The following is a 19376-nucleotide window of genomic DNA, read 5'->3' on the forward strand; positions in this document are numbered from 1 at the left end:
ACAGATGCATTCCTAAATCAAAATGCTCATCGGTTCATATATATCATATGTTACGGTCAGATGTTACACTTTGGTTACATTCATGACAGGAAAGGTAGTCACTCAATACACAAGGTTCATCAGTTCACAAAGTTATATCAAACACAGTCCTGGACAATTAATCTCACTTTCATGTCTTTGGACTGTGGGAGAAAGACCAGAGCTCCCGGAGGAACCCACACAGACACGGGGAGAACATGCAAACTCCACACAGAAAGGACCCGGACCGCCCCACCTGGGGATTGAACCCAGGACCTTCTTGCTGTGAGGTGACAGTGCTACCCACCGAGCCACCAGGCTGCGCTTATATATATAATATAGAAACATAGAAAGAGGTAATATAGAAAGAGATAGATAGATAGATAGATAGATAGATAGATAGATAGATAGATAGATAGATAGATAGATAGAGCTAAAGAGAGAGATCGATAGATAGAGAGAGAGAACTTGCATTATTTACTTGGAAGACTAAGCAAAAAACCTTGTGTCGTGTTGAGTTTGCTTGTTAACATTCAGATCTAAAGATAGACTTCTTTCACTCTTTAGAAGACGAGGAGTGGAAGCTGGCATGGTGTATATTTTAGATTAATTGCAATTTGGCAAAAAACAAGAATTCTGGCGAAAAGAAAACTAAGAAACAAGATTTGCTGGTGTAGACTGAATCCTTTACAACTAACAGATATAAAACTTGCTTGCTTGTGTTTGTTCTTATTTTATCAGATATAGAGTATATTAAACACATTTAATGACTCTTATTTTAGTAAGAAAAATACTTTTAAAAATGACATTCATTGGTTAGCTGAAAAATGAGTGAATGTAAAATATGTACAGAATAGTGTGCTGTCAGTTTTTTATTAAAAGCAAAATGTGAAAAGTAATGGAGAGGCCTGTATAGGAGCAGATTTTCTAGCCAGGTCACAGTGATAGTGTAGAACAGTTCAGATTGCTGTGTTTACACATCCAGGTTTACACCCTTTCAACTCGACTGGGATCATAGGTGTCTGTGAAATAAAAAGAAACACAAATTAGTTCTACAACATTTTTTAGAACTTTACTTTAGAGGAAAAAAAATTAAACAATGACCATAGCTTTTTTTTTTTTTTTTTTTTTTTTTTTACGCCACTTGATTGTGTCACTTATGGCATGATCGGTGTTATGTTTAAGTCATTGTATTTGTCCACTTATATTTTTGTTTTCATTTTTGTTTCTGTTAGGAAGTTTAGGATTGTTCCTGTGTTTTCTTGGTTGAGGGTTTCTTTAACAGTTCCAGGTGTGTAGTTGTACTCTACATTGTGTGTATAAAACTTGGTCCACTCGTCTTCCTTGGTGTATTCTTGGCTTATTGCTTATATTTGGATGTATCTCGTGTAGTTTGTTTGTTGTCTGTGTGTCCCACTCAGTTTGCCATTTTTCCTTGATGTATTTATTTACTGATGGCTTGATATCTGTTGCAGGGATTTTTGTGTTCGTTGTATTTTGCATTATCTTTCTGGCTAATTTATCCGTCTTTTCATTTCCACTTATTCCACTGTGTCCCAGAACCCAGCACAGTTTTATGTTGTAATTCATTTTGGTTAGTCTATGGATGGATCTTTGTATACTGTTGATAATTAGATGGTCTGCTTTGCATAATTCAATTGCTTTAAGGCACGATTTTGAGTCAGTACGTATTATTATTTTTCTCTTATGGGTCTCCCTTGAAAACTGTAATGCCATTATTATGGCGTGGGCTTCTGCAGTGAATATGGAGCTTGGTTGAGGTAATTTTCTGTTCTTGAATATTGGTTTGTGGTTACTGCTGCTGTTACTTGCTCTGGGGGTTTTGATCCATCAGTATAAATGAATAAATAGAGTGGATATTTTTCTCTGATTTTCAAGAATTTGTCGATGTATACATTTGGGTGTGTATTATTTTTCTTTCCATCTGCAAGGTCAAAGGTCCGTGTACCTTTGGTAATTCGTTTTTCACTTTAAATCCCAAAGTTGAAAAACAAGAAAACGGGTCGTTTTTTGTTTTTCGTTTCAAAAACCAATATTGAAAAATGGGAAAACGGGGCGTTATTCGTGTTTCGTTTTAAGATCAAAAATCAAATAACAAATAAGCAGAAATTGAAAAACGGGTCGTATTTTAATTTTCCAAAATCAACATTTTTCATCAGTTCAACCAGAAATAAAAGAGCGAGCGCGTGCACGTGCTGAGGTGCGTGTACATGCTTCATATAAAGTGTAAATCAGGTACAAGTGTTGAGAAGACGGAGCAAATAGTCATAATAACGTTACACCGCGTCCCCTGTTCTGACTTTTGTGTCTGCTGTACTTTTTCCTGCCCTTGTAATTCACACAAGAACTATTTATCCTAAAAAAAAATAGGGGGCTATTCTAAGAAAAAGAATGCTGCATTATTTTTTACATTATTATTACCGTATAGGACTCAGTTCTGTAATACAGGCATAACTAATCGTACATGTCACATAGTGGTGGTAAATTCGGTTCATTTTATGGACTCGGGTTAGTCTGAGTCACTCAGTTATGTGATTCGGTTCACTTGAGTCACTTGTACTGACATCTTGATTGCAATTGATTTACTGCATGAAAATGCATCCAAATATCACTTGTCTTCCGTGCACTCACAGCCAGGGCCAATCAGAGGACTCATAGGATCCGGGTTAATTGAGATCTCAGACTCGTGATTCCTGATTCAGTACGAAGATTCGAATCCTTAACCGAGGCGATTCAATTATTCTTGTTCTCGGCCAATAAACATCCAAAAATTAATAAAATTGCACGAACTAACTCTGCAGCAAAAAGTAATTTGGTAAATAATAAGCAGAACGCTGATTAAAAAAAGCATTAGATGTTGTAATAGTTTCACCGTGACATGTACGATTAGTTCTTATTACAGAATTGAGTTCTATACGGTAATATAACAGAGGACGCGGTGTAACGTTATTATGAGTTTTTGCTCCGTCTTCTCAACACTTGTACCTGATTTACACTTTATATGAAGCGTGTACACGCACCTCAGCACGTGCACGCGCTCGCACTTTTATTTCTGGTTGAACTGATGAAAAATGTTGATTTTGGAAAATTAAAATACGACCCGTTTTTCAATTTCTGCTTATTTGTTATTTGATTTTTGATCTTAAAACGAAACACGAATAACGCCCCGTTTTCTGGTTTTTCAACTTTGGGATTTGAGATGAAAAACGATTTACCAAAGGTACACGGACCGTCAAAGATGATATCAGGTATTCTAAATTCCCTAGGAGGTAAGTTGTAGGTCCGTGTACGGTCCGTGTACCTTTGGTAATTCGTTTTTCACTTTAAATCCCAAAGTTGAAAAACAAAAAAACGGGTCGTTTTTTGTTTTTCGTTTCAAAAACCAATATTGAAAAACGGGAAAACGGGGCGTTATTCGTGTTTCGTTTTAAGATCAAAAATCAAATAAATAAGCAGAAATTGAAAAACGGGTCGTATTTTAATTTTCCAAAATCAACATTTTTTATCAGTTCAACCAGAAATAAAAGAGCGAGCGCGTGCACGCGCTGAGGTGCGTATACATGCTTCATATAAAGTGTAAATCAGGTACAAGTGTTGAGAAGACGGAGCACAAAGTCATAATAACGTTACACCGCGTCCCCTGTTCCGACTTTTGTGTCTGCTGTACTTTTTCCTGCCCTTGTAATTCACACAAGAACTATTTATCCTAAAAAAAAATAGGGGGCTATTCTAAGAAAAAGAATGCTGCATTATTTTTTACGTTATTATTATTATTATTATTACCGTATAGGACTCAGTTATGTAATACAGGCATAACTAATCGTACATGTGGTGGTAAATTCGGTTCATTTTATGGACTCGGGTTAGTCTGAGTCACTCAGTAATGTGATTCGGTTCACTTGAGTCACTTGTACTGACATCTTGATTGAGATTGATTTACTGCATGAAAATGCATCCAGATCTCACTTGTCTTCCGTGCACTCACAGCCAGGGCCAATCAGAGGACTCATAGGATCCGGGTTAATTGAGATCTCAGACTCGTGATTCCTGATTCAGTACGAAGATTCGAATCCTTAACCGAGGCGATTCAATATTTCTTGTTCTCGGCCAATAAACATCCAAAAATTAATAAAATTGCACGAACTAACTCTGCAGTAAACAAGGAGCAACAACAATCAAATATATTTCAAAAAGTTATTTGGTAAATAATAAGCAGAACGCTGATTAAAAAAAAGCATTAGATGTTGTAATAGTTTCACCCTGACATGTACGATTAGTTCTGCCACGCTAACAGAACAGGGGACGCGGTGTAATGTTATTATGACTTTGTGCTCCGTCTTCTCAACACTTGTACCTGAGTTACACTTTATATGAAGCGTGTACACGCACCTCAGCACGTGCACGCGCTCGCTCTTTTATTTCTGGTTGAACTGATGAAAAATGTTGATTTTGGAAAATTAAAATACGACCCGTTTTTCAATTTCTGCTTATTTGTTATTTGATTTTTGATCTTAAAACAAAAAACGAATAACGCCCCGTTTTCTTGTTTTTCAACTTTGGGATTTGAGATGAAAAACGAATTTTTGGGCTATCATCATAGATAAAAGTAAAACAAAAGTTGTTTTATAAAATGATTTCTATTGAAATAAGGACTGTAGCAGTTAAATAGCTTGCTAATTAGCTGAAAAGTCCTGTGTTGAGGAAACAGTTGCGTATTAGCATAACTGAAAACACTTCAATATGACATGAACTGAACTATGCCTCCCTCTTGTGGTATAAGTCACACACTGCATAGTAATTTTACTATTAAATAGCAATTTATAATTTATTATTAGGATTTTAACGTCATGTTTTACGTCACTTTTACATTCATGACAGAAACGGTAGTTATTCGTTACACAAGATTCATCAGTTCACAAGTTTAATGTCAAACACAGTCATGGAAAATTTTGTATCTCCAATTCACCTCACTTGCATGTTTTTGAACTGTGGGAGGAGCTCCCGCAGGAAACCCACGTAGACATGGGGAGAACATGCAAACTCCACACAGAAAAGACCCAGACTGCCCCACCTGGGGATCGATCACAGGTCCTTCTTGCTGTGAGGCGACAGTGCTACCCACTGAGCCACCGTGCCGCCCTAAATAGCAATTAGCGTCAGCCTAAAGTCCAAATATTTAAGTCACTGTTTATAATTGGTGTACTGGTCTTCACCCCCATTTTTATTGCTTCTGTCATTGGATATTTATGCACAATTTATGCTTTCAGATTATTAAACAAAACCTATTACACAAAGCTAACTGTCCATGGAGTTGTAACCAACTTCTCTATGCAAAACTGCATTAAATCAGTGTTTTTGGACACGAAGTGCTCGTTTTGGATTCTGCCACAGCATCTTGATTGCTTTATTAGTCGTATTTTGTGTTGAAGTATAATCCACTCAGTCAAGTTTTTATAATTAATTTATTTGCAGAAAAACCATTGCAAATGGTTTGGGGATCTTTTAGGTACCCATTAACCAATATCAGATCAGCAGTGATGCATCTTCTGGTTAACAGGTATTTTCTCTCAATTGTTTCTGCCCTTGTATTGACAATAGTAGAGTTAGGTTAGGAGGCGAATACATGTGTGGAAATGATTCCTCATGCACCCTGAAACAGTCTTTCACAATCTGAGCCCAATCAATATAGCACTCTCATCCTGCGCTCACCATCAGGTCATATGGTACATTCATATTGTCAGCTGACCTTGTTACTGTGTCTAGACATGACCAATTGAAGTGATCACAGATCATAACACCTCTAGAGGTTTGTACAGTGGGTACTATTCATGATGGGTGCCCTATCTCTCTGGAAAAGTTTAAATCTCATCAGACCAATCTTTATACTCCCTAGCAAATAGCCTTTTCCTGATAAGCCTTAATAACAAGTGGTTTTCAAGTGGCCACACAGCTGATTAGTCCCAATCCTTCAGGTTCTCATCACATTTTTGCATTTGGAAAAGCTCTTACTTCCACCATTAAAGTTCTACTGTGATTTTTTTATAATTTAATTTTAAGCATTTAAATGATCTCCAATCATGGTCATCCAAGATTTTTTTCCGACCACATTAATTTAGCATGGTTCCATGTTTTAATAATGCATTGAACAGTTCTTAACCCAATTCTAGTCATTTCAGCAAACTCCTTTATATAGGCAAATAATTTGACCTTTCTAAAACACTGTAACATCCCTTTTACGAGCACAAGATACGTCTTCTGATGTGCTTGTTTAAAAAAGAAACAACTCTCTACATCAGTTAGGGTTAAAAGTTGTTGTCAGCTAAAACATATTAATCACAGCAGTGGTTATCCAATCAAAGGCTATTAAGTATTTGGTGAGGCAGTGTATGTTCAACACCGTCATTAGCTTTTGCAAAAGATATTTTTCTGGAAATTCCCTGACTTTCTGGACAAGTTGTCACTGATAGTTCTGAAAAACTTCAGCTGACCAGACACATTGGAATAGATTTATCAGTTTCCTGTTCCTCCTATTTGAAGATAACAGGTCTCATGGAAGTTTAGTAAAGCTTAGAATGTCATTGTTTTCTTAAATTGTGGCATAGTGTTCCTGTAGAAACTTTAAGTTAACTGCTTGTCTTTGACAGGTTCAATATATTACATGGCTATTAACCTACAGTGTATCACAAAAGTGAGTACACCCCTCACATTTCTGCAAATATTTCATTATATCTTTTCATGGGACAACACTATAGACATGAAACTTGGATATAACTTAGAGTAGTCAGTGTACAGCTTGTATAGCAGTGTAGATTTACTGTCTTCTGAAAATAACTCAACACACAGCCATTAATGTCTAAATGGCTGGCAACATAAGTGAGTACACCCCACAGTGAACATGTCCAAATTGTGCCCAAAGTGTCAATATTTTGTGTGACCACCATTATTATCCAGCACTGCCTTAACCCTCCTGGGCATGGAATTCACCAGAGCTGCACTGGTTGCTACTGGAATCCTCTTCCACTCCTCCATGATGACATCACGGAGCTGGTGGATGTTAGACACCTTGAACTCCTCCACCTTCCACTTGAGGATGCGCCACAGGTGCTCAATTGGGTTTAGTCCATCACCTTTACCTTCAGCTTCCTCAGCAAGGCAGTTGTCATCTTGGAGGTTGTGTTTGGGGTCGTTATCCTGTTGGAAAACTGCCATGAGGCCCAGTTTTCGAAGGGAGGGGATCATGCTCTATTTCAGAATGTCACAGTACATGTTGGAATTCATGTTTCCCTCAATGAACTGCAGCTCCCCAGTGCCAGCAACACTCATGCAGCCCAAGACCATGATGCTACCACCACCATGCTTGACTGTAGGCAAGATACAGTTGTCTTGGTACTTCTCACCAGGGCGCCGCCACACATGCTGGACACCATCTGAGCCAAACAAGTTTATCTTGGTCTCGTCAGACAACAGGGCATTCCAGTAATCCATGTTCTTGGACTGCTTGTCTTCAGCAAACTGTTTGCGGGCTTTCTTGTGCGTCAGCTACCATCTTTGTGGAGAGCAACAATTCTATTTCTCACATCCTCAGAGAGTTCTTTGCCATGAGGTGCCATGTTGAATATCCAGTGGCCAGTATGAGAGAATTGTACCCAAAACACCAAATTTAACAGCCCTGCTCCCCATTTACACCTGGGACCTTGACACATGACACCAGGGAGGGACAACGACACATTTGGGAACAATTTGGACATGTTCACTGTGGGGTGTACTCACTTATGTTGCCAGCTATTTAGACATTAATGGCTGTGTGTTGAGTTATTTTCAGAAGACAGTAAATCTACACTGCTATACAAGCTGTACACTGACTACTCTAAGTTATATCCAAGTTTCATGTCTATAGTGTTGTCCCATGAAAAGATATAATGAAATATTTGCAGAAATGTGAGGGGTGTACTCACTTTTGTGATACACTGTATTTGAATGATTTAAGTAACAATAGTTACAATCATTAAGCATGTATTAGCTACACTGTAATGACCAAAAGTGTGTGGACACCTGAGCTTGTTGTACATCCTGAATCAAAGCAATGGGCAAAATGATATGCCTCCCTCCAATTTACTCCCCTTAGAGGACTTTACAGTGTGTTTATAAAAATTTGTGCTGTTTCAGCGTTACAAAAGAGCGCTTGTAAGGTCAGGCACTGATGTTGGAGGAGAAGGCCTGGCTCACAATTAATGTTCCGGTTCATTACAAATGTGCTCATTGAGGTTGAGGTCGGGGCTCAGTGCAGGCCACTAGAACCACGCAAACCATGTCTTTATGGACATCACCTTGAGCACAGTGGCACAGTCACAGCGAGAAAGGACAAAATTTTTCTTTAACTGTTGCCACACAGTTAAAAGCATATTACTGTAATAATTAACTTTTATATAAATAATTGTGAACAGCAAAAACCAATGTGTGGAGCTGAAATACATAAACTCTAAAATTTAGGAGAGGTGTTCACATACCTTTGACCAGTCAGCATAGATTACATTAACACAAAAGCCAAAGGTTTAAAATCATTTTGGTAGTTTTGGTATAGATCTATTTGTGAAAGAAAATGACGTAGATAAATCACACAGTTGCATAGTTATAAAACATGTTAATATAAGCTTAACTTGTAATTCAAAACTAATTTTCCTGGTCATTACCTGAAATATAAAGTTCATTAGTTTCATTTCATTATTGATTTAATGAAGCTTTGGTAGCTAGGAGCTTACACTCACCTGAAAAAGACTGAATGTCTTCTTCAATGACTAAATCCAAGGCAGTGGTCATACTAAAGGTATCTGGCAGGGTTATCTCTCTCTTCGTCACTGTTCCATTACGAGGCTGAGGAACTGGGACTAAGCAAGTAATATGACTTGGTTCCTCTGTTTCCTCTTTTGTTGTCTCTTTTTCCTCTTTTCCCCTTGTTCCATCATCCTCCTCATCCATCTTTTGTTCAGCAGCAGCTTTCCATACACTGGCTACTATTTCATTTTCTACAAATTGTTCCTCTTCTATTGGTAGTTTCTCCTCTTGAACTCTATTTTCAGTTCTGTCCTTTTCTATTTCCTCTGCTTCCCACTCTTTATGGACCTCTTTTTCGAAACTGCTGACGCATGACATTGCCTCATCCTTCACTACAGGATTAATGTGTTCTGCAGACATTTCTTCATTCCTGCACTCTGAATATGGGTAATATACAATCGACTTGTCTTGCAGGTCTTCAGACATGTGTGCAGCAAGCTTAACCTTTTTCTCACCTCTGGAAACACTTAAAGCTAAATCCTCATCTTCAGTGACTGGCAAAGACAGACGTAGGTTACTTGGCGGAAACTCAGAAACATCTAATGCCAAAGAAGCTGTATTGCTCTTCTTACTAGGCTTATTTTTATTAAAACCTGTGAATTCTTCAGAATCTTCATAGTTGTCCACTGATGTCTCTATTACTTTCTTAAACTCTCTGCTCACATGCTTGTCTTCTTCATTATCAATAAGTGTTACCATTTGCTCAACAAATGTCACTTCTTCTTCATCCTGCTCATCTCCATCTGCACTTTCCTTACCCTGCTTGCTACCATCTTGACTGACAACCAAGGCTGCAGCTGAGACGTCAATACCAAGGATCCTGGCAGCCCTCTGCTCGATGGACTCATGCTCAGGAATTCCCTTGGCACACTGAATCTGATAAAGGTTGCTCAGATCTTCTGTTGGCATGCTGTTTGCTTTTTCTTGACTAAGTAAAGCCTCCAGATGTTCATCTGCTATTGTCTTTTCCTTACTCCAGCTCATATAATCAGAATACAAATCATTGTCATAAGCATCATCATCCTGGTTTATTTTAAACCTGAAACGCTGACTTGTGACTCCATGGATGGGAGGTGACCTTTGAGAGCTAGAGTCATCGTTGTTTTTGCTCTCTGGCTCTTTCTTAGGGTCATGTTTAGCGGAGGAGGATGTGGGACTATTCGTGCTCTGAAAATCCATGTTAAAGTCAGGGCTGTTTATACTTTGATCTCCTTCACTGTCTGACGATGTGATATGTAGGATGTCACATGTTTCTGAGTTGTCGGAGGGACTTGTAAGCATCGGAGACTCTGGGCTTAAACCTACAGGTGAACCGGTGGTCACATTGCTTGGTATTGCTGTGTACACAGTGAGTCCCACATCCCTCAGTAAAGATTCCTTTGCCACTGGTATATCTAGCCTGTTCACCCTTGGATCATCCTGCGTTGTATGCAACGTGTCATAATTAGCAAAATCAACATCCTCGAAGACAGACATTTCTTGTCTCTGTTGTGTCTCGGGACCTTTCGACCTTCCCTTCAGCTTTGAGAAGGCACTTTTCAATTCCCTGAATTCATTATCTGTTTGGGTTATATATTTGTGCTCTAAATTTAAATTGTTACTGTTTAACACTAGCTCAGGGTTCCTTTCTATCATTTGCAAGTCCCTCTGCGAGTTATGTGTGGCTGACCCAAGCTTGGCGAACTCTGTGCTAACTTCTAAAATGTTTTTTAGTGCCTCATCCAGATCTTCAACAGCCTGTTCAATGCTTTGCTGTTTGCTGTTCTGATCCTGAAGCTCCTTGTTGAAAGACTCAAGTTCGCCGATGGCATCCCATGGGCGTCTGTTTACAGGCTTTAATAAGAATTGCCCAAAGACTTCTTGATCTGGTGCTTGAGATTTGGGTGAACCCTTTTTTAGTGGGTTCTGATGGTCAGGACTTAATGGTGTGTGTACTGTTAGGATTGGAGTTGGGCTCTTTACACTGGAGCTACTCTTTGTCCTTGTTCTGGAAAACGCACTATTGCTGGAAAGGTTTAAATATTTTTGGACTTTTATGGGATATCTGTAGGTGCTGCTGCATTCTGTGCCAATTCCACTGTCTGTGGTGCCAGAGGATAGAGGGTCATATACGATGTGGGTGTGGGGACTTGTATGTAAATTTTTATTTTTAGTAACTTCTGGAGAACTTGTTTGGGTCTCTTGGTTTTTATATTGCTCCCCAGGCCAGGATCCTGCATAACACAATTCTTTGTCAGAACTTGCTTGAAGAGACCAAACATCTATGATCTCCTTCCGAATTGGAGCTCTTTTGGAGATTTTTGTGGCTGACAAATTGCTAGATGGTATTAGATACTCATTGCTATTGGTTGTCCTTGAGAGGTCTTTGCTACATTGCTTGGTGACTGAAGTTTCAGCGGGTGCAACCACTAACTCTGATGATTTTTCATTGTTGTTTGGGTCAGCAGCTTTCTTGTTTATCATGTTTATTGGTACAGACACAAGGCAAAACATGGTCTCTTTGATTTTCTTCTTGTTTTTCTTATTCTCAGCAGTTGTTTGTGCCTCAAATGTCTTAACCTGTGTTACTGTCTCACAGACACTCTTGTCTGAGCTGGGTTTCTGCTGCAGTGATTTCATTTGAACGGTATTTGAGTAGTCTGGGTATCTGTTGGTGTTTTCATCAGATACTGATTTGGTATTAATCACCTGTCCTGAAACTTCTTTAGATATGACTGCTTCATGAACAGAATCACTAGTATTGCTTTTGCTTGGTTCTGTGCTGCAAAATTTTCCTGAGAGCAGAAAGGCACTGTCATCAGGAGATTTCTCAGAAGAGGTCGTATTGGGAATCTCATTTCTGATATTCCTGATTTTGTCCGCATCTGTCAATGAGCTTCCGTCCATCCCTTCTCCTGAGATATGCCTGACACGTGGATCATCGAAGGGTATGTACTGAACATTCCCCATTCGTTGGTCACTGTACTCTGGGTAGGCCTGTCTTCTGCAGGGCATACTTCTCCTCCCATCTCTGTAATGATCTGGCCAAGCCATTCCTGTCTGTCTCATGAACCACTCCTGGACCTCTGCCATGGCAGGGCCCTGCATGTATGGATCCCCCCTGTACTGATAATTTCCCATAGAATTAGCGTAAGTCCTTTGTCCTCCTCTGACTGGAGGTTGCCTTCTGTATGAAGGTGGAGGATTGTAACCTGGAGGGTCAGCACCATACCCTGCAGGATCCTGTAAAAAGTAATCCTGCCTAGTAAAAGGCAGTGGAGTCCTGTCTCTAGGATGAGAAAGGAATTCCCCAGAAAGCATCTCTGAGCTTCCACGCATCTGCTGGTGAACTTCATAAGATGGGGGTCTGAGAGGTCTGCTAAATCTGGGCTTTGAAGGGGGCGCAGACTGCACACCTGACCGTTTATTATCCATCCACCGCTCTCTGCTTTCCTCCTCACTAGGATTAAGTCCTTGAGGTACCCGCAGTTGGTGCCCATTTATCCGATGGTTTCCATACATATCTGGACCAGGGGATGACATGCCTAAGTACTGTACATTGTCTGGGGGCACGGCCATTCTGGGTAATGACTGGGATTTAGCTTTGGTTCTAGGGGGAACAGCACCCTCTGCTGTACGAGGTTGACGCTGCTCCTGTGCCCATCTTTCACCTTCACCTTCAGACACATGTCGGGTCATTCCCACAGCGGGACGCCACTCTTCTGCTCCTAGACTCTGGTATTTCCTTTCTGCTGCCATTCTCCACTGGTACAAGGCCAGTTCACGCTCTTTGGCACGTGCGCTGTCAGCCCTTCGCTGCCTGTCACGACGATGTTCCTCGGCACTTAAGGCTGACTCTGGCCTTCGCTGCATACCCCCTGCTTTAAAAGGTACCCCTAATGTCCTTCCCTGGGGGTCCCTAAAATCTGCATAGTCCACGAGAGCATTGAAGTCCTGACCCTGTCTCCGCCAGTGTGACACATCCCGCTCTGGCCTGGACTGAGAGTACATTTCCTTGCCATCATGGAATCTGAATAAAAAGTAAAAAATAACGAATAAATAAATTAATTAGTTATTAAGACAGACCAGTATTTGTTCTTAAGCAAAGTAAAGTTACATTGCTAATTAAATTACATTTATTTACACACACAGACACACACACACACACACACATATATACGGTATATATACCATTATAATCACCTCCTTGTTTCTACACACACTGTCCATTTTATCAGCTCCACTTACCATATAGAAGCACTTTGTAGTTCTACAATTACTAACTGTAGTCCATCTGTTTCTCTGCATGCTTTGTTAGCCCCCTTTCATGCTGTTCTTCAATGGTCAGGACTCTCCCAGGTCCACCACAGAGTAGGTATTATTTGGGTGATGGGTCATTCTCAGCACTGCAGTGACAATTACATGGTGGTGGTGTGTTAGTGTGTGTTGTGCTGGTATGAGTGGATAATGAAGGTTTAAACACCTCACTGTCACTGCTGGACTGAGAATAATCCACCAACCAAAAATATATCCAGCCAACAGCTCCCCGTGGGCATGCTGCCCTGTGACCACTGATGAAGGTCTAGAAGATGACCAACTCAAACAGCAGCAATAGATGAGCGATCGTCTCTGATTTCACATCTACAAGGTGGACCAACTAGGTAGGAGTGTCTAATAGAGTGGACAGTCAGTGGACACGGTATTTAAAAACTCAGCGTCACTGCAGCGCTGAGAATGATCCACCACCCAAATAATACCTGCTCTGTGGGGTATGTAGAGAAACAGATGGACTACACTCAGTAATTGTAGAACTTCAAAGTGCTTCTATATGGTAAGTGGAGCTGATAAAATGGACAGTGAGTGTAGAAACAAGGAGGTGGTTTTAATGTTATGGCTGATATATATATACTGTATACACAGTGGGGCCAAAAAGTATTTAGTCAGCCGCTGATTGTGCGAGTTCTCCTACTTAGAAAGATGAGAGAGGTCTGTAATTTTCATCATAGGTACACTTCAACTATGAGAGACAAAATAAAAAATCCAGGAAATCACACTGTAGGATTTTTAAAGAATTTATTTGTAAATTATGGTGGAAAATAAGTATTTGGTCAATAACAAAAGTTCAACTCAATACTTTGTAACATAACCTTTGTTGGCAATGACAGAGGTCAAACGTTTCCTGTAAGTCTTCACCAGGTTTGCACACACTGTAGCTGGTATTTTGGCCCATTCCTCCATGCAGATCTCCTCTAGAGCAGTGATGTTTTGGGGCTGTCGCTGGGCAACACGGACTTTCAGCTCCCTCCACAAATTTTCTATGGGGTTGAGGTCTGGAGACTGGCTAGGCCACTCCAGGACCTTGAAATGCTTTTTACGGAGCCACTCCGTCGTTGCCCGAGCGGTGTGTTTGGGATCATTGTCATGCTGGAAGACCCAGCCACGTTCCATCTTCAATGCTCTCACTGATGGAAGGAGGTTTTGGCTTAAAATCTCACGATACATGGCCCCGTTCATTCTTCCCTTAACACGGATCAGTCGTCCTGTCCCCTTTGCAGAAAAACAGCCCCAAAGCATGATGTTTCCACCCCCATGCTTTACAGTAGGTATAGTGTTCTTGGGATGCAACTCAGCATTCTTCTTCCTCCAAACACGACGAGTTGGTGTCTTTTATACAGATAACGAGGTCAAACAGGTGCCATTAATACAGGTAACGAGTGGAGGACAGAAGAGCTTCTTAAAGAAGAAGTTACAGGTCTGTGAGAGCCAGAAATCTTGCTTGTTTGTGGGTGACCAAATACTTATTTTCCACCATAATTTACAAATAAATTCTTTAAAGATCCTACAATGTGATTTCCTGGATTTTTTTTTTCTCATTTTGTCTCTCATAAGTAAAGTGTACCTATGATGAAAATTACAGACCTCTCTCATCTTTCTAAGTAGGAGAACTTGCACAATCAGTGGCTGACTAAATACTTTTTGGCCCCACTGTATATATACAGTGTATCACAAAAGTGAGTACACCCCTCACATTTCTGCAAATATTTTATTATATCTTTTCATGGGACAACACTATAGACATGAAACTTGGATATAACTTAGAGTAGTCAGTGTACAACTTGTATAGCAGTGTAGATTTACTGTCTTCTGAAAATAACTCAACACACAGCCATTAATGTCTAAATAGCTGGCAACATAAGTGAGTACACCCCACAGTGAACATGTCCAAATTGTGCCCAAATGTGTCAATATTTTGTGTGACCACCATTATTATCCAGCACTGCCTTAACCCTCCTGGGCATGGAATTCACCAGAGCTGCACAGGTTGCTACTGGAATCCTCTTCCACTCCTCCATGATGACATCACGGAGCTGGTGGATGTTAGACACCTTGAACTCCTCCACCTTCCACTTGAGGATGCGCCACAGGTGCTCAATTGGGTTTAGTCCATCACCTTTACCTTCAGCTTCCTCAGCAAGGCAGTTGTCATCTTGGAGGTTGTGTTTGGGGTCATTATCCTGTTGGAAAACTGCCATGAGGCCCAGTTTTCGAAGGGAGGGGATCATGCTCTGCTTCAGAATGTCACAGTACATGTTGGAATTCATGTTTCCCTCAATGAACTGCAGCTCCCCAGTGCCAGCAACACTCATGCAGCCCAAGACCATGATGCTACCACCACCATGCTTGACTGTAGGCAAGATACAGTTGTCTTGGTACTTCTCACCAGGGTGCCGCCACACATGCTGGACACCATCTGAGCCAAACAAGTTTATCTTGGTCTCGTCAGACCACAGGGCATTGCAGTAATCCATGTTCTTGGACTGCTTGTTTTCAGCAAACTGTTTGCTGGCTTTCTTGTGCGTCAGCTTCCTTCTGGGATGACGACCATGCAGACCGAGTTGATGCAGTGTGCGGCGTATGGTCTGAGCACTGACAGGCTGACCTCCCATGTCTTCAACCTCTGCAGCAATGCTGGCAGCACTCATGTGTCTATTTTTTAAAGCCAACCTCTGGATATGACGCCGAACACGTGGACTCAACTTCTTTGGTGGACCCTGGCGAAGCCTGTTCCGAGTGGAACCTGTCCTGGAAAACCGCTGTATGACCTTGGCCACCATGCTGTAGCTCAGTTTCAGGGTGTTAGCAATCTTCTTATTGCCCAGGCCATCTTTGTGGAGAGCAACAATTCTATTTCTCACATCCTCAGAGAGTTCTTTGCCATGAGGTGCCATGTTGAATATCCAGTGGCCAGTATGAGAGAATTGTACCCAAAACACCAAATTTAACAGCCCTGCTCCCCATTCACACCTGAGACCTTGACACATGACACCAGGGAGGGACAACGACACATTTGGGCACAATTTGGACATGTTCACTGTGGGGTGTACTCACTTATGTTGCCAGCTATTTAGACATTAATGGCTGTGTGTTGAGTTATTTTCAGAAGACAGTAAATCTACACTGCTATACAAGCTGTACACTGACTACTCTAAGTTATATCCAAGTTTCATGTCTATAGTGTTGTCCCATGAAAAGATATAATGAAATATTTGCAGAAATGTGAGGGGTGTACTCACTTTTGTGATACACTGTATATAGTGGATTCAGAAAGAATTAAGATAAAAAATCTGAAAAATGTTTATCTCTTGTTTCCTGTGCTCAGAAACATCCACCCTGTCATGATCTATTATTATCTCCTGTAGTCAGGTGCATCCTGTTTGCTATAACTATCCTTGAGAACTTCTCTTTTTGGTTTGTAAGGGAACACACCTATCTCTAAAACAGCACACAATTTACACTGTATAGTAAACAAAAACCACGCTGTGAATGCAATCAAACTGTGGCAAGGCATGTTTCAGGGCAAGAATATAAAACACTTTTTAAGACTTTGAGTGGTCTCAGGCTTGGCTTAACTAAAGTTGTCTGTCCCCACTAAATGCCTTCGGGATGCAGATGCAGATGCCTTCTCGCCCAACATCAGCGCCCAATGAATTGGCACAAACTCCCACAGACACTCCTAAAATTTTGTAAAAGCCTTCCCAAAGGTGTGAAAGCTGTTACTGCTTATGGTCAGGTATCCACATTCTTTTGGTCATATAGTGGATATGATTATTATTTCAAATACATACTGCAATGACAGGACAATCCTTGGTCACAGTTACTTGCTGCACTGACTGCCTGAGTGAAACATAGTGAAGCAAAGTTTACAGATGTCTTGGAGAAGTCAAAGATTACCAATGGATGTGCATTAAATACACTATATGACCAAAAGTATGTGAACACCTAACAATGAGCTGCACTTGTTAAACATATTCCAAAACAATAGGCGGTAATATGGAGTTGGCTATAACCGCCTACTTTTGAGAAGTATTTTCACAAGATTATGGAGTGTTTCTGTGGGAATTTTTGCCTGTTCTTAAAACACACACACACACACAAACATCACAATCTACAATTCAGTGAATCCCAAAGGACCAATGCAGTTCCTGCTGGATATGACGGGAATCTGTCATGTTTGCTCTGACAATGTCCAGAACTCACTACTGGACTGAAAGATTCTTTATGTTTTTCACCTGTTATAACTTTCGTTATAAATAATTTATAATTTTATTCTAAGTGCATGGTTTGTTTAATTCTAATTAATTTAAATTTTAATTTTTCCAGGCCACTTATGGAGAATGGATCCCTGTTGAGTCTGGCTCCTCTCAAGGGTTCTTCCTCGTAATTTTAAGGGAGTTCTTCCTTGTCACTGTTGCCTTTGGCTTGCTTAACAGGGGGTTTTTGGTTTTCAGGTCCTGGATTCTGTAAAGTTGCTTTGAGATAAAGTCTGTTTTAAAAACTGCTACACAAATAATTTTGACTTGACTTAACCTTGCTTAGTGCACAAAAATACATAACTGATGTTATAATACTAATAGCAGTGGTTATGACTAAAACACCTGATTTACATAATTGATAGAGGTGTCCACATACTGTTTGTTATACAACAGGGATGATTTACCACTGTGTTTAATGTAGTGGTGTTTAAAACATGGGCATGATAAGTGAAGGAAATTAATCAAACTAATGCACAAGCACCATAATGGATGAGGGGAGGTAGAAAGCCAAAAAGCTAAAACAATAGGGTTTTATCAAGTTATATACTGATATTAACAAAATATGGTGTGATTTAGGAGAGAGTAAGAGATTGAGAAGGGAGGTATGAAAGAGAGTGACAGGATCTTGCCCTATAGTCGTGAAAACGTCCTTGACAGCTACCCACCATTACATAACAAGCCTCATTACCCCAGACAACTTAAATCTGAGCTGCTGTGAAATAAAAATAAGAAAAATAAACAAGGTAGAAGAAGGTAGGTAAAGATATGAAGAGGGTAGAGGAGCGTAAGACACACCAAAAACACTTCTACTCACCCACTGTCTCTTGTCTGTGTGTCTCCTGGTGAATGTCCATCTCCTAGATTTCCCCTATCCTGTTCCACTGTCCTCTGCATCCCATCTCTTCTGTCTGTGTCACCGGAGCCACCCCCAGACAAAGCTTGTCTGACACCACCACCATAAACAGAGTCCGTTTTGTAGCCATTCACCACGCCGTGTACCGTCCTCCTGTCTGTGATTTCACACCGACTGTTGCTGCGCGTTGGCGGGCGCTGTTCTTGGGCTGAGGGTGAACGTGACGGAGGGACGTTATTGTTGCTGCTTACTTTATATCCATGAGAGATGAGGAGGTCCTCTACGCTGTACATGTCTAAATAGAAAGGTTTCCCAAGTATGCGCTTGACTATCGTCAGGGTTTAAACGTGTTCCAGATGAGGCGTGCCGGGGAACAGCTGCACTATTGAGGCCATCACTGTGAGGGAAAGAAATGGATGAGAAACAGTGTGAGTGAGAGATTTATTAATATAATTACTGATTTAAATCCCATTGATGTGGACTGCACCCCCTTACCCAAAAGGGCGACAGTCACACCAAGAAGGTTCTACCTTAAAAGAGAAGCAATTTTCAATGGCTGTCTGACCGCCTGTCTGTTCAATTATCTATTTCCTCCTCACCCTCCCATTTTCTTTCAGTACAGCAATGATACTCAATCCAGCCCAGTGAAGTAGAACACAACCTGCACAATGAACGCTGACCCAATTAGGAGCACAATTGCCATGACATTACACAATTTCAGACTGTTCAGATGATCAAAAGGAATCAAAGCAATAAAAGTATAATGGCAAGTAGTAAATAAAACATTACTGAATGAGACGGTCATTGTATTTAAGAACTCTATTTATGTTCACTGACTAAAAAAAGCATTAAAATTTATTCATTAATTGTCTGTTTTACCACCCCTTAATCCTATTCAGGGTCACTGTGGGTACGTAAAGGTCCAGACAGGTTGCCAGTCTATCACAGAGCAAATACACATACACACATTCACACACTCATACCTAGGGGAACCTTTAATATATTTAGTAACTTTTAACCTGACTGCATGTCTTTGGACTGTGGGAGGAAACCGGAGCACCCGGAGGAAACCCAGAAAT

General features: G+C 40.5%; 1 protein-coding gene across 1 annotated transcript in view; it reads right to left on the reverse strand.

Annotated features, from left to right (window-relative positions):
• Positions 1-838: 838 nt before the first annotated feature.
• The window catches only part of jcada (junctional cadherin 5 associated a), a 40044-nt gene continuing 21506 nt past the window's right edge, over positions 839-19376 (reverse strand). The window contains exons 2-4 of the mRNA XM_063003688.1: positions 18259-18694; positions 8805-12880; positions 839-1040 (exon numbers count right to left, since the gene is read on the reverse strand). Of these exons, the coding sequence (XP_062859758.1) occupies positions 1006-1040; positions 8805-12880; positions 18259-18590 (4443 nt within the window). The 5' untranslated portion in view covers positions 18591-18694 and the 3' untranslated portion in view covers positions 839-1005. The remainder of the gene's footprint in view (positions 1041-8804; positions 12881-18258; positions 18695-19376) is intronic.

Source organism: Trichomycterus rosablanca, chromosome 10, assembly GCF_030014385.1.
Source record: "Trichomycterus rosablanca isolate fTriRos1 chromosome 10, fTriRos1.hap1, whole genome shotgun sequence".
NCBI classification, from domain to species: Eukaryota; Metazoa; Chordata; class Actinopteri; order Siluriformes; family Trichomycteridae; genus Trichomycterus; species Trichomycterus rosablanca.